The sequence below is a fragment of the Rhopilema esculentum genome, chromosome 17, assembly GCF_057945365.1.
Source record: "Rhopilema esculentum isolate cy_ngs chromosome 17, ASM5794536v1, whole genome shotgun sequence".
NCBI classification, from domain to species: Eukaryota; Metazoa; Cnidaria; class Scyphozoa; order Rhizostomeae; family Rhizostomatidae; genus Rhopilema; species Rhopilema esculentum.
The window spans coordinates 1,875,659-1,889,416 of record NC_142831.1 but is presented as its reverse complement, the minus strand read 5'-3'; the positions used below and the strand labels follow the sequence as shown (position 1 = coordinate 1,889,416).

At 34.1% G+C, this 13,758-nt stretch overlaps 2 protein-coding genes across 2 annotated transcripts in view; both read right to left on the bottom strand.

Annotated features, from left to right (window-relative positions):
* The window catches only part of LOC135691497 (uncharacterized), a 66,195-nt gene that overhangs the window by 5,177 nt on the left and 47,260 nt on the right, over window positions 1-13,758 (bottom strand). Inside the window, exons 1-3 of the mRNA XM_089113350.1 lie at window positions 1,680-2,122; window positions 510-822; window positions 104-191 (exon numbers count right to left, since the gene is read on the bottom strand). Coding sequence (XP_088969476.1) covers window positions 104-191; window positions 510-822; window positions 1,680-1,693 — 415 coding nt within the window. The 5' untranslated portion in view covers window positions 1,694-2,122. Of the gene's footprint in view, window positions 1-103; window positions 192-509; window positions 823-1,679 lie in introns of the transcript that reaches the window.
* LOC148958130 (fucolectin-1-like) lies at window positions 7,834-13,658 on the bottom strand. The gene is made up of 2 exons (XM_089113361.1): window positions 12,504-13,658; window positions 7,834-9,396 (listed from the first exon to the last, which is right to left on the bottom strand). Exons 1-2 carry the CDS (start codon window positions 12,790-12,792, stop codon window positions 9,386-9,388), a joined length of 300 nt encoding a protein of 99 aa, XP_088969487.1. The 5' UTR covers window positions 12,793-13,658; the 3' UTR covers window positions 7,834-9,385.

Below are 13,758 nucleotides of genomic sequence, written 5' to 3'. Positions count from 1 at the left end.
TCTTCTTATGCACAATACTAAACAAAGGCTTTGTACCTTGAAAGATGCCTACTTTGACTCAAGTAAAGGAGCTTGATACCAATGTAGTTACTATTGTATTTACCGATGCATTCATACCCTGGGCAGTAGCAAGTGTCAATGCATTTATGTCCGGCGCTGCAAGGATCATTTGCTTGGCAATATTGACCAACCTGCAATGTAAAAGTTTTATTTCATGAATGATCAATTTTTAGCCCTATCACAACATATCACTAGTGCTATATTAGTCTTGAAATTTACGAGAATAAAAGCTCTTGTTGTTTAAGGCCATGTTTTTTGCAGAGCTAAAAAGATAAAGATTGAAAGCTGTGTTTGATGCTCATCTTGATCAATGACTTGTTGTTCTTTTTTCTTCTCTCTTTTCAATTTAATTTTATATGTGCCCTTTTCGCAATTTTCTGTCACCAAATTAGTTTTTAAATTTATAAAGTTAGTTTAATTTTAAATAGGTATTTAAATAGAAAACTCACATTTTTCTCTTCAAAACGGGTTGAATAATATGTCCAACCCTCCTTGTTTTGCGTTTCAATGAAATCTTTTGGATCCTGTGCTGATTTGCTATTCAACTGGCAAATACCCAACTCTCTGTTTAAATTTATAGACTTGCATCGATGCTCCATGATGCATTCAAACTTACACATCTGCTCGTCCAAGTTGTCCAAAGAATGAAATGTAGAACTTAGTGAGTGATCATGAAGCACAGCAGTAAAATTGGCAAAGATCTTGCATGGCAGACGAAGTATTTCTCCATTTATATTTACAGAAATCACAAGCAGCAACAGTCTAAAAAATATTAGTACTGAATCAAGGCTTCCTTTTTACTAGCCGTTTTCTACAAAAGCAATTAGAAAATCTCTTTGTCCATTAAAGATATACACATAAAGAAGCCCATCAAACCTAGCAACAATAGTTGTTTATAAGCATAAAAAATTTTGATGATAAAGTTTCACGAATCAAAAAAAAGCTTACAGAAATTATTTATAAGTATCATCTTAGATAAAATTGTTTGTCACAAGAAAAATCTTCCGTTAGAATGCTGAACTACTTTTAATCATCCGGAGGAACGTACTTCGGAACCTAAGCCTAATACGTTTTATTGTTTTCGCAAGCAAAACTTTAATAAAGCTGTTACACTTTCAAGACAACATATTCTCTACAGGCTAACAGAGTTTAGATCTACTTCGACACAACCTTTGCTATTAATTAAAAACATTATGTAGGAAAATGTAACAGTAATATTTGTCACAATTCATCCTTGAAAACAAAAATGAACTTTGCAAATTGAAAGAAAGAAAATTCGTAGTAAAGACTTTTTCATAGAAATATTGTAAGTCAAATTCTTAAGTTAAAACAATCAATTCCAGATGTGGCCAAGATTCTACGTTGCTTCATCTTCAGAAAAAAGTTAGTGTCAAAAGCACGGGTTTTGCATCAAAAACTTGCAAAAAACCAGAATAGTATGATAACGATCACTAAGTAAAAAGTAAATAAAGGGGAAAGAAAGAAGTACAAAGTCTAAAACAAGCGAATGGAGCAACATCGGGAATCAAGAAAAGGACAAACGCGTAAAATAAGTTGACTTTTCTGGAAGAACAGATAGAAAAACATATATAATATAACATTTCAAAATCAAGACATACATTTGAAAATTCATCTTTTTTGATTGGGGAACCAGACAACTTTGTCTTTTAACCTTATACTGGAAGAAAACAGCTCGCTTCTTACCAACTTTAAACACACTTTGCACTGACCATCAACTGATTCTAAAATTGCCATAAATTGAAATTGGAATCTGTTTTTACGTTTGACAACATCGGAATTTATCATTAAATTTAAAAAATTTGCATTTGTTTAACACTGTTGAAAACACTGTTGTTGTTAAAGATTTTTCAGATGCAATTCCTTAATATTTTTGCCGAAATTTAATTACTTAATCAACCTGCAGAAGTTCTTGTTGCTTAGAATAATAAGAATATAATAACACAAACATACACTATAATAAGAGTTTTGCTTTAGTAACTGGAAGGATCTGTTGTTGTTTAAGATTCTAATTGCATCTAGTCATTTGCTGCAAATCGATTGATTTATTAAATTGCGCAACTTCCAAATTTTGAAGAAGTTTAAATAAATAGGCACTTTTAAATCCAATCGAAGCCTGTTTCTTGATAATCTTATGTGTAAACAGTTGATGATGAATATTTTTGTATTGAAATGCATTGATTTATGTTTTGCGTATTAACTGTTGTTGAACTTTATTTTGTTTATTTAATCAAGGAAAAAAAATATTAAATCATATCTTCAAAACCCTAAGGCTTTATCAGCACTTTCAAGCGATCACACTAACAGAGACTTCGATTAAATTTTGTTCAATCGAAATCTTATTGCTTTATTAGCCTTCAGATTATTTTCTATTCATTTTATATAAAAGAAAATTTTACAAATGTCAAATTTTTAAATCTAATTAAAAGGAAATTATGGTGATAAGAATTAGGTTTAAGGGGAGGAGGAAAAATGAGGAAAAATGGAATTCACTTATTTTACAAAGCCATTATCCCAGGTGAGGGGGGGGGGTTGAATTGTATTTGGATGAAGTACAAACCATCGATCTGAACTTTTTCTCTTCCTGCACCAAGCTTTTACAATATTTTTTTGTAAAAAAAATTCTTCCAAATTCAACAGAAACATATTCTGAATTTCATGTACTGAAAAAGAAATTGCTCTTGTGAGTTAACCAAAAAATTGTGTTTATTTGGAAAGTTTCTAGGATTATTGTCGTATCTTTTCAGGACAAAATTTAGGAAAGACCCTTTTGGAAGCGTAATTAGTAATCATTGACAAAGTGTAGAATTATTTCTGGAAAGTTGTTTGATAGGGGGCAAGTATCCTTCTCCATCTTCCACTTCCCCATTTTCATCCCTGCACTCTTACAAGACGCCTGCTTGCCTATCGTAAGGCATAATTGTATACAGTTGGGTAGAATTAAGCAACCTTTAACAGCTTTGAAACTTTTCCAGAAAGATATCCTATGTCTATCGCTGTGAATTTGAGTTTAAAAGAAATTCTTTGCTAGATATATTTTGCACTTGTTCAGGTAATATGGGATTGGATTCATTGCCAATGGACAAATTAGAAGAATACGAAGGAGTTGCATTAATCATGCAGGTGGAATAATTCAATTGTCTAGCTTAACAAACAGCAAAATCCCTAATCAAATGATGTGCGGCCTAAATGGTTCTTTATTTTTAGATTCGCATCTTTTCTTTGCGCAAATAATTTAACATAAAGAGGAGTGAAGTATTGCTGGGTTGGAAACAGAGACAGTTGTAGAAAAAATTCAACAATTTGAAAGTAACTTTTCGTTTATTTTTAGTCTAATGTTCCTCACTCCAACTATTCGGAAATTTGATGAATAATAATCGGTAATCAAAATCTTACCCTTTTGTCTGTGCTTACCCATCCATTTCCTTTGACTCAAAATCAGGTATTTTTTCTTCGCAAAGTTTGCTTCAAATGGGCTTATTAGGTTCAGATTTTACGAGTAAGCATTTTTAAGCTTCGATCATTTCGAGCTCTGCAACAAAACATCGCATGAGTAATAGCGAAGAAATTTGCTGACAGGACATGACCAGGGGGGAGTTGAGGTCTTATCACATATTTTTTGGTAATTTGATATTCTCAAGGGTCAACAAAAATGCCAAACAATGCCAACTGCTCTCCAAACACCTACAAGTTTGGGCTTAGTTCCTAGCTTAGTAACAAGGTACCGAAAAATGGTAAACGCTCAAGTATCATCTGTTTAGATAAGAAAGTCACGATCTACACAATTTTCCCCTAAATGCCTATGCCTTAAGTACCAACACAGATCTCTCCTTTAGATCAACCTTGACAACATTTCTAATCCACAATACCAAAAGATATTAACATCTCTATAACGTGTACTGCATTTAGTTTTCCAAAAGTCTGATCTTTGAATTAAAAAGTTATTGATAAAAGTATGTAAGATCTTTGAATAAGACTACATTTTCACAGCATTTTTATTTGATTTAAAAAGATGTTGCGTATATTTTTTCAGAATTAAAGTTAATAGCAATTTAATTTCTTTTCTAGGGAAGATTTCAATCAATCTATTGTCCAAATGGGACTTTTCATGCTCGCGACCTTTCTTCTCAATATTTTTTGCGTTGCTTCGATAAAGTCAGACGAGAATCAAAGTACAAGCAAATCTGTTTTCAAAGAAGTGCACAACCCAACTCAGATAACGACAAGCATGTTGCATAAGACCTTCCATCAATGCAGCCTTGATAACACCTGTCGTTATGTTGTTAAGGATATCAAGAACCACATTTTTCATCGATTTAGAGTTGAGCAAGATATCCCGACCGAGAGATCAAACTTCGTTATATGGTCTAAGAAACAAGCAAGAAGAGGTATGAGTTGTTACTTCCAAAGCAATGTAATCAACAGCTTTAGTTAGTAATCAATAACTGGACAGTAAATCCTTTTATGCGTTTATTAAAGATCTTTTCTCATTATGAATTGTAATTGATGCTTCTTCCAAAAACAATTAGTGAAAATCAATACAAGGCACAATTTTACCTAAAGAGTTCTTGATTTTTTTATTAAGACAGAAATAACATATGTTACCAACCAAGGTGTCACAAATGCCTGAGTTTTTACTGATTTTGGTACTTGACTGTCTTTATATTACAAAAACATTTCATTCACTGAACGGACTTTTCTTTAAACTTTCTGTTAAGCTACGATTGGGGTTGTGAACATCCCTCCTCTCCACATCCCATTCCAAATTATTTTATTTTGTATAAATTCCTTGGCTATTTTACCTCAATCAATCCTTTTTGAATGGGTTAGCAGTGCATGTTTCCTTGTAATGGCCCTAGGGTAGTCATTGACTTTTGCTCCTCGTTGTATGATCCTGGTACTATTGTGTTGCGATTTGACAGTAAAGAAGAAGATGGAGTATTCTGTAAGATGTTTTTACTAATAAAATTCCTTGATTTGACTTTAATTCCAGGCGTTCAAGGAAATATCGCTTATAAGAAACCGTCCTCGCATTCATCTGCTCATGAATATAGTGGAATTACATTTGTTGCCAGCTTTTTGGAAATGACGGTGACAAAACTGGAGACTGGGAGCGATGCAGTATCACAAAAGCTGACATAGTACCCTGGTGGCAAGTGGACCTAACAAGGCAAGCCGCTGTCACAAGTGTCCAAATAAAAAGTGGCGCAACTTGGGGTCAAGAAAAAATCAATCCATTCGATATCAGTGTTGGGGATGATAGATCAAGTGGCGGGCGAAACAATGCGCTTTGCGTAAAAGATGGAACGTTGGCAATCGGAGAATTGAAAAAGTTTGATTGTCCGAGGCTTTTTTTGCTTGGTCGGTATGTGACTGTGTTCTTGAACCGGGAAGAATATCTTCAAGTATGTGAGATTGAGGTTTACGAATTTCAAACAGAATGGTTCGTGTAAAGTATCGTTATTGGTAGATTTCATGTTATATAATGATCATTCCGTATGTATGTTCTTTGCAGAGTCTTTTATGGCATGTGGAAGTGGCTTTGAAAAAAACAAACACTATGAAACATACTAAGGTTTTCCGTTGGAGTAACTCTCTTTGGAGTATAAATCGTCAGAACATAGATTAAATAACTTTCATTTCTTTCCTTCTTTGCATTAATTTTATAACCTTTGCTCACTTTTCTCTCTTTTATGTCATCAAAACATCGAGAATTATTAGGATCCTGTGAGCATAGGTTCCAAATCTCTGATTGGCTGAGCGACCAAAATTCTGCATATCCCATTACCCAATCAGAATTCAACAATATAATAACAAATTTGCCTTGCAGCTAAATTTAGGCCAATTTTTGATGTTTTTACCACTACCCGCAGGAAATAATTGTGTCAAATGTGCTGAAAGATAATCTAAATTTTCTTTAAAGAATTGAATCTTTGATGAATTGATGGAAAAACTGCCGTTGTACTCAGCAAACATTTTTCGCGATCATTAGTAAGAAAGAATTGAAACTGTCCCTTTCAAATCCTCATAATTAGGGGGAGGGAGCACAGAAAAATTAAAGTATTTAAACCTTAAAAGTTGGTTTATCTACATAATTAAGAAATATGAACTTACCTTTACAAGCCAATGTTAAAATCTTGTCTTGTCGGCATTGATATTTGTGTTAACGACAAAATATATCACTAAATTCCACTGAGAGAAAATGCAGCCCACCATTCTCTTAAAATAACTACAATTGAACAATTTCTTTTGCGCTCAGGTACTTTGTATATTCATTTTAAAGGCTTGAAGATCGATGAGAAGCTCACGTATACTGATGTTCACTGCTATGGCTGAGTAAAAGCTGACGCAATTCGTCAACGGTGAAAAGGGCGGGAAAATGACAAATGAAAATGCATCATTTAAGAAAAATTACCTTTTCTTGGGGAAAAAATTTCCCCCTTGTCTCCATTGGGAGTTACGGCCCTGAAACAGAGCTACTTAATTGGGCTAGCCATCACGATAGACAAACCCAAATCAGCACCTGTAGACGCTCTGGCAAAAAGTTCCACCGTATTTTAGTTGTTTACAGATACCGCTCTTTTTACTGTTAAAAAATCCTTCAAAACTTTGAACTACCATATCCGAAAAATCCTGTTACGTTTCTGAATTGATTACCATTTAACTGATGACTTTATAGTGACTGAATATTTGCGTACGATGATGAACGAGAATGAAACAAATATCGTACTTTCTTCCGTTCACTGTGAAGGAAGACTTCAGACCAAGTAGTTCATTGAGAAAAAGCCAACGGGGCTAGGCAATGGAAAATAATAGGCGAAATTCAAAGAATAATTATGGAAAGGATAATAGACAGTGTAATTTATGTCGATAAAAGAATGGCATGACGTTAGAATAGCGTGATTGTGAAATTACGGCTTTCATGTATCGGAAATCACCAACGCTACGGCTGACGGCCATAGAGTCCAAAGGTCAGTTCGCTAGCCAGACTTAATGGCGGACGTTACCCGGCAATGGTTTATAACGATTGTATCTAAATTTCAGTAACTTTTGACGAAAGTTGTATATGTTAAAAATTCCTTGTCCATAAGAATTCCTCATCTAGAAGAAGTTCTTCTCAATTTTTAACCAGTTCAGGTGTTTCTATTCTGCCAGCAAACTATTTAAGATTTGTCACGCATTCAAGCCAGAATAATCTCAAAATTTTAAAAAGATTTTGAAACATTAGTTCTTTATTTTGTGAATTCTTTGGGAATATTTTTGAATGCTCTGAATTCCAAGTGAATACTTTTTATAAAATTAAACTATATAAAATAATGTAAAAAAAATGCATTTAATAATGCATTTTCTTTTATCAGAAAGCTAGACAATTTTGTCTTTTTAGTTTATACTGGAAAAAAACAGCTCACTCTATACATTTATGAGCATCCTTACCACTAACAATCAAGTGATTTCATTTGTTCAAAATGTGGAATACGACTAAGAAGTCCTAATGCTAGAAGACTTGCCTTGATAATCATTTGTTTTATTAGATATTTGTTATAGAATGCTCCAAACCACTTTCTGTACATGAACTGCTTTAACAACTTGTGCAAAATATATTTTCTAAATAGGTTTTGATAAAGACCCTTCATAAAATGCAAATGAAATTCTATTTCTTGATTATTTGAACAAGCTGTTGCTAACTCAGTTCCAAACGAAATGAAATAATCCCCAGCTTTGCAAATATTCAAGAAAAAAGTCTCAAAATTCTAATCATTCAATTGTACTTGTGATCCTCGCAAGGAATATGCATGTAACATAGGTAATATTTGATTTACATTGTTTACGGAATTTGAGACCCTTGCAGCCGATGGTTTTAGGTTGTTGCAGGTGAAAATATGCCTTCCTGTGTAATATCATTTTTTTTTGACAAGGCAAACCTCTAAGATACCTTGTAAAGTGATAAATATTATGAAATTGAATTTATGAAAAATTCGAACAAATCAAAATTTTGAATAAACGAGTCTTTAGAAACTAAGTATTTAGATTTTGACGTTATAAAGGGCATTTTATGAAAATCTGATTTTAAACAGAAACATTTTCATGTTTCATTATGAATTTTGGCTTTACTTCGACAGTGATTTCGGTTTTAAGACTCCTTGGGCAAAACTTTGCGTTTGCTGTTTGTAAGGACTTGTTTTTACTTTGCTTTGCGTAATTAGATTTAAAATACTTTGCCTTGGTCCATTTGTGTGCTTCTGCAATTAGTTTTTCTGTCTCCTTAGATGCATTTTGCTGCTGCTATAAGAGTAGCATGAGCCAAGATCGAGCAACACACTACTTTATAAAACAAGACGGAAGTTGAAAAAAGTGTTCAATTAGTAAAGGATAGCAAATAGAAAGGTTGTGGAAACTAGAAAACAAACTCTTGTATATCACTCTTTAATATCATTAAATGATCCATGAATCGTATATAATTATTGCAACGTAGGAATATATTGATAAAATCCTTCTGGCCTTGTCTTTTAAGTTAGTAAGCTTTACTTTTTACGAGGATTCTTTAAGCTCGAATTAAATTTTTTGAATAATATCAACCCTGAACTGCTAAACAAAGCCCAAACAGTATTATTACATATGATCAACAACACTTTAATAGCTTAAATTAAATAACAACACTATAATTCACATCAGTTTCTGACACATTCACATCGTGGTATTTGCATTGCTATATTTAGCAAAGTCAAAAAAATAGAAATTTTTTTTTTCTTTCTTAGTCAAAAATTGTATTGACGGATAGTAGAGCTTAAAGAAAACATCAAGCTATCCATCTTTTAAGGAGTTTTAATAAAGAATCTTTCCGGAAAAAAGTAGTTTTTTGTAATTGAAATTTCTTGAATAACCAAAAGTCACAGGTAACGAAATTTCTGCCTTCGACCCCACTGTTCATAATTACTTGACTGAATATACAGAAAACCCTAAAATACAATACTTATTACAACTTGATAAATTTCGAGAATAAAGTTGATTTTTATTATGGAAATCTCTTGCTTTTAGCAAAAGTCACAACTAAAAGATTTGTGCCTCCTACCTCACTGTTCATAATTACTGTACTGAATAGTAATGAAAATCAAACAATATAAATTACAACTGGATACATTTTGCGGCTTCATGTGCATACTATGTAAAAGCATGAATTCTTTGTGCATTTTGAATTCATCGTGCAAATCCACTATGGCTGCTAGTAGCTAGATATATTGCTTTTCACTTTAAATGCATTCGTGCTTGCCAGGAAATAGAGAACGAATCGTGATTTCTGAGCCTTTTTTCAGAATACATCTAAAATGCAAAGTTCATACATTAATACATACTTCTGACAGTATTATTATCACAAAATATTTTCAGTTGTTTCAAAAATATAATTTCAATTAAACAAAATGATGTGCAGAAACTCTTCGCTTGCAAATTTTAACAAAAAATTAAACAAAATTAACTTCATGGAACCCAGTATTTGACATAAATCCTAGGAAACCATTATTTGTCATACATCCCAAGAAACTAGCTGAAATAAAAAATTGAATCATTTGCGGAATAGAAATACCTAGGCTCATTGTCAGCTCTTTGTAAATGTTGTGATATTCATACCCTGGGTACCAGACTCACTATATAAAATAATAGAGAGTCTGGTCTAGTGCGCCCCATTCTCGTTCTGGTGAACTTACTTGAAAGAACTGAAGTCTATTTAACAGACTAGGCCTGTGAAACAAGACTGTCAGATAAATAACAAAGAAACTCAGTAGTCAGAGGAGTTTTGGGAAATCTTAAAGCAAATGTGTTTTATTTAGTTCTTCAAAGACGACAGTTTTAATACAGTGGTAATAGATATTTCTGCCTCAAGATAACAATATAATCAGGTTTAAAACGCCCTTTGGCAGCAAAAACATGTGCGAAGCATGAAATTGAAGTTAGCACAATGCAGTTATTAAATGTTAATCATTATCAAATATCGTATACAACTTAAAAAAAGTCTTTTGTAATTTTCCTCATAAATTATGTGTACTTTCAACGTCTACTTCCTCACTGTGAAGGCAGCGCGCTTGGACACCGCGGCGGTTAGAATCATCACGTTGGAAGGTCATCACAACAAATATGGCCAATACGACAAGCGAAGCCCCGTATGCCGGGCGAAATATTAGCTATAACTGATTTACTGTGTTTGTTGTTGTTTGTTCCCTTGCGGTGTTTCTTATCTACTGCATTTCACTACAAGGCCTAATTTCTTTGCAACGAGAGGCACAGCCTGAAATATCAGAGACTTTCCAAAGCCAGTTGGCAATATGGCGAAGGTGTCTCTTCTTTCTACAAACAAGGCTTTCAATGCTGTTCTGTGTTCAGTTCCACAACATGCGGAAAATATTCTTTGAGTACAGTTTTAACAGCATCTTCAAACTCAATCGTTACGGTCGCTAGCATTTATTTATGTTCTGTTCTGTTCAATGTTTTACACCAGAGCTAAGTTTATTGTTTCGCTGTGACCTTTGAACGTACAGAAATCTGTACACTCGCTCCTGATTGGTTAATATCAGCACACCAGAACGAGAATGGGGCGCACTAAACCAGACTCTCTATTTTATTTCATATATAGTGAGTCTGGTTCCCAGGGTATGATATTCAGCGAATTGTGTTCCCAGGCTTGAAGTTTTAAGAAGAATGCAGTAAAAGCAATAGCTGGAAACATGAAATTTGCAAAAGGAGTCAAGAAATTTATCGAAATAAGAACAATAATTAGTTACGGCTATCCCAAACTGAGATTGAGGTATCAGTAAGGGATTTTTAAATTTAATGATACCACCCCAAAATATGTGCGTAAAATTAATAAAAATATTGGATTATCCTTTCAAGCCAAATGCAAATCTTTATACATTGGTGAGATCTGCACGCTGAAGTGGTGCTTGCATTGATGAAAGTCTGGTGTTGTTTACTTAGATTTGAAAATGCCAATGGAGCATCATTTGTTGCTTTTGAAATTTACAAAGTATGGTGTTGCCGAAGCTTGCTTGAAAGAACTCTGTTTCTTGGTTTTAGGAAGGCCAAGTACCCTCAGTACCAGAGCCACACAATTTCGCGCGCGTAAATAGAAAGCTAAGCGGAGAAGCGGGGACCTTCGCCAATGCGGTCACTAGAAAATTTTGATGGGGGGGGGGGGCTGCAAAACTGGTGATTTGCCGACAAAATGTGTATGTCTATAGATATGGGCGTGGTTTATAAACGATTATAATTGTTATTGATAGAACTCACTAATATTTATCCCTTTGCTCCTCTACTCCAATCTTCTAGTCCTGCGATCAAATTTATGTGGGTCTGGTACCAAGTGTAAAAAGCTAAAGCAACAATGGGCCCATGCATTCTTTCAACTTTTGACAGTTTTGAAAAAAAATAGACTTTTTTGAACAGTGAACCTTAGATTCTTGTAGTACTAAGCCATTTTAGCCATTTTGATGATCGAAGATATCATGTCCAAGATAACTAAAGCCAAAGAATGTAATTGTTCTATATTGTACAACCCCCCAGTCACCAGAAAGCACCAAATAGAGGCTAAGATCAATATACAAAATAGAAGGCACCACCTGGGAGGACTGGATCGCAATCTACATTGAGTAAAACAACTTTCAGGGTAGCAAATTTGTCCGGAAGGTTGTCACGGCGATAAATTTTGTATGACCCACGCATGCGCAGTATATATTGACTAAAGCAAAGTCTACGATCGTTAAACATGACTGGCAACAAAATTTTTGAAAAAAGCCCTTTTCCAAGTTAATAGGACCACCAGTTCAAATAATTATCATTATTGTTCTCATCGTCAATTAATAAGTCACTAAACTAAGAATTTGAGCCGTTCCAGTACATAATGTTTCTTGACATGTCATGTTTCCAATAGTCAGATATTCTTCCAAGTTTCTTAAAACTTTTGTGTAAATGTGAATCTATAACCTGATGTGGTTTCGCTTCACACATGCAAAAGACTGTTCAAAATTTTCTTGAAAATCTGTCCTTATGTGGTTTCGTTGTTTGATATGGTTAAAAATTTGTCATACTTTTAAAATTTCGGACAGAGAATTTTTCAGGAAAATTTTGAACAGTCTTTTGCATGTGTGAAGCAAAACCACATCAGGTTATCAAATTTCTTCAACTAAGTTCATTGTCCGAAATTTTAACCGCTGAAAATTTTTGTCCTCAATGTATGTATCGCATGATCGATTGGCAGCGAAAATTTTTCAACAATTTGTAGACGCAAAGACTTTCAGTGCAGTGACTGCGAGAGTTTTTACTCTATATTCGAAATACCCCGGGTGCCATAGCCTCTATCATTAAATCTCAGAAATAACGAGGCTCTGGTCTGATACCTATGGTATGTTAGAAAGAAAGCCTTAAGTTCAAGCACATACCTTCATAAACCTCAACCTCGCATACTTGAAGAAATTCTTGCCTGTTCAAAAAGATACTGACGTAGCGACCCATCAGGACCTGTGGACAATCGAACTTTCTCAACTCTCCACTGGCCAGTGTCCCGTCTTTCACACACAGTGCATTGTTTCGTCCGCCATTCGTCTTGTCGTCCCCAACACTGACGTTGAATGGATTGATTCTATGTGTACCCCAATTTGCGCCATTCTTCATTTGGACACTTGTGACTGCAGCTTGCCTTGTAAGATCCACTTGCCACCAGGGTACCATGTCAGCTTTTGTGAGACTGCATCCTTGCCATTCCCCAGTTCTGTTACCATCATTTCCAAAACTGGCAACTAATGGAATTCCTTCTATGATGGAAGTTGATGAATGCGAGGACGGCTTTTTATATGCCAAAATCTTCGCTGTTAACAAAATTATGGTCGGATAAAGAATATTGAAACTTGGTTTTAAAATTCATTGGGTATTTGTTGATAGAAAAAAACACACATTCCATGCCTTTTTTGGTAAAAGCATTTTGTGAAGTTTTTGCCAAGTGCAACAGATCACCATGTCAACGTAGAAAACAAAAGGCATAACATCTAATGAGTCTCAAGAGATCTACATTCTGATATCAATGATAACAAAAATATATACATGCATATATAAAAATGTTTTGCAAGCCATACTCAAATTTATCAATTTTTCAGCTCGCATTTTAGTTTTAGAGAGGCCAATGATAATTTTTATCACTTTTGCTGACTTAAGCTTTGGTTTAAAGTGAGTCTGCATGCCAAATCCTAAAGTAAAAGCCAATCGATCAATTGATATTTTCCTTGCAGAATCTTGTTTTGCCATTTTGGCATTATGTTTGGATAATAATTTCACGTTTGGATTTAATCTTATTTTAACTGCAACTTATTTACTGGTCAGAATTATGACAATACAAAAACCTGTGAAAAAGAAAAAATTATCTTTTCATTCAGACTTTGTCTGTACTATTTGGGTGAAGACAAATAGATAGAGCTTTGTATTTTTACAACAAATTGAGTGTTATTGCCTGGTCTATATACTTAACCAAGAGCCAAAAAACGAAAGATAGAATATTTGAAACAAATTTCTAACAAACCAGCCACAAAAAATTAGATTATTTGAAACATACTTTCATAAACCTCAAACTCGCATACTTGAAGAAATTCTTTCCAGTTCAAAAACACACTCACGTAGCGACCCATCATTAGCTTTGGACAATAA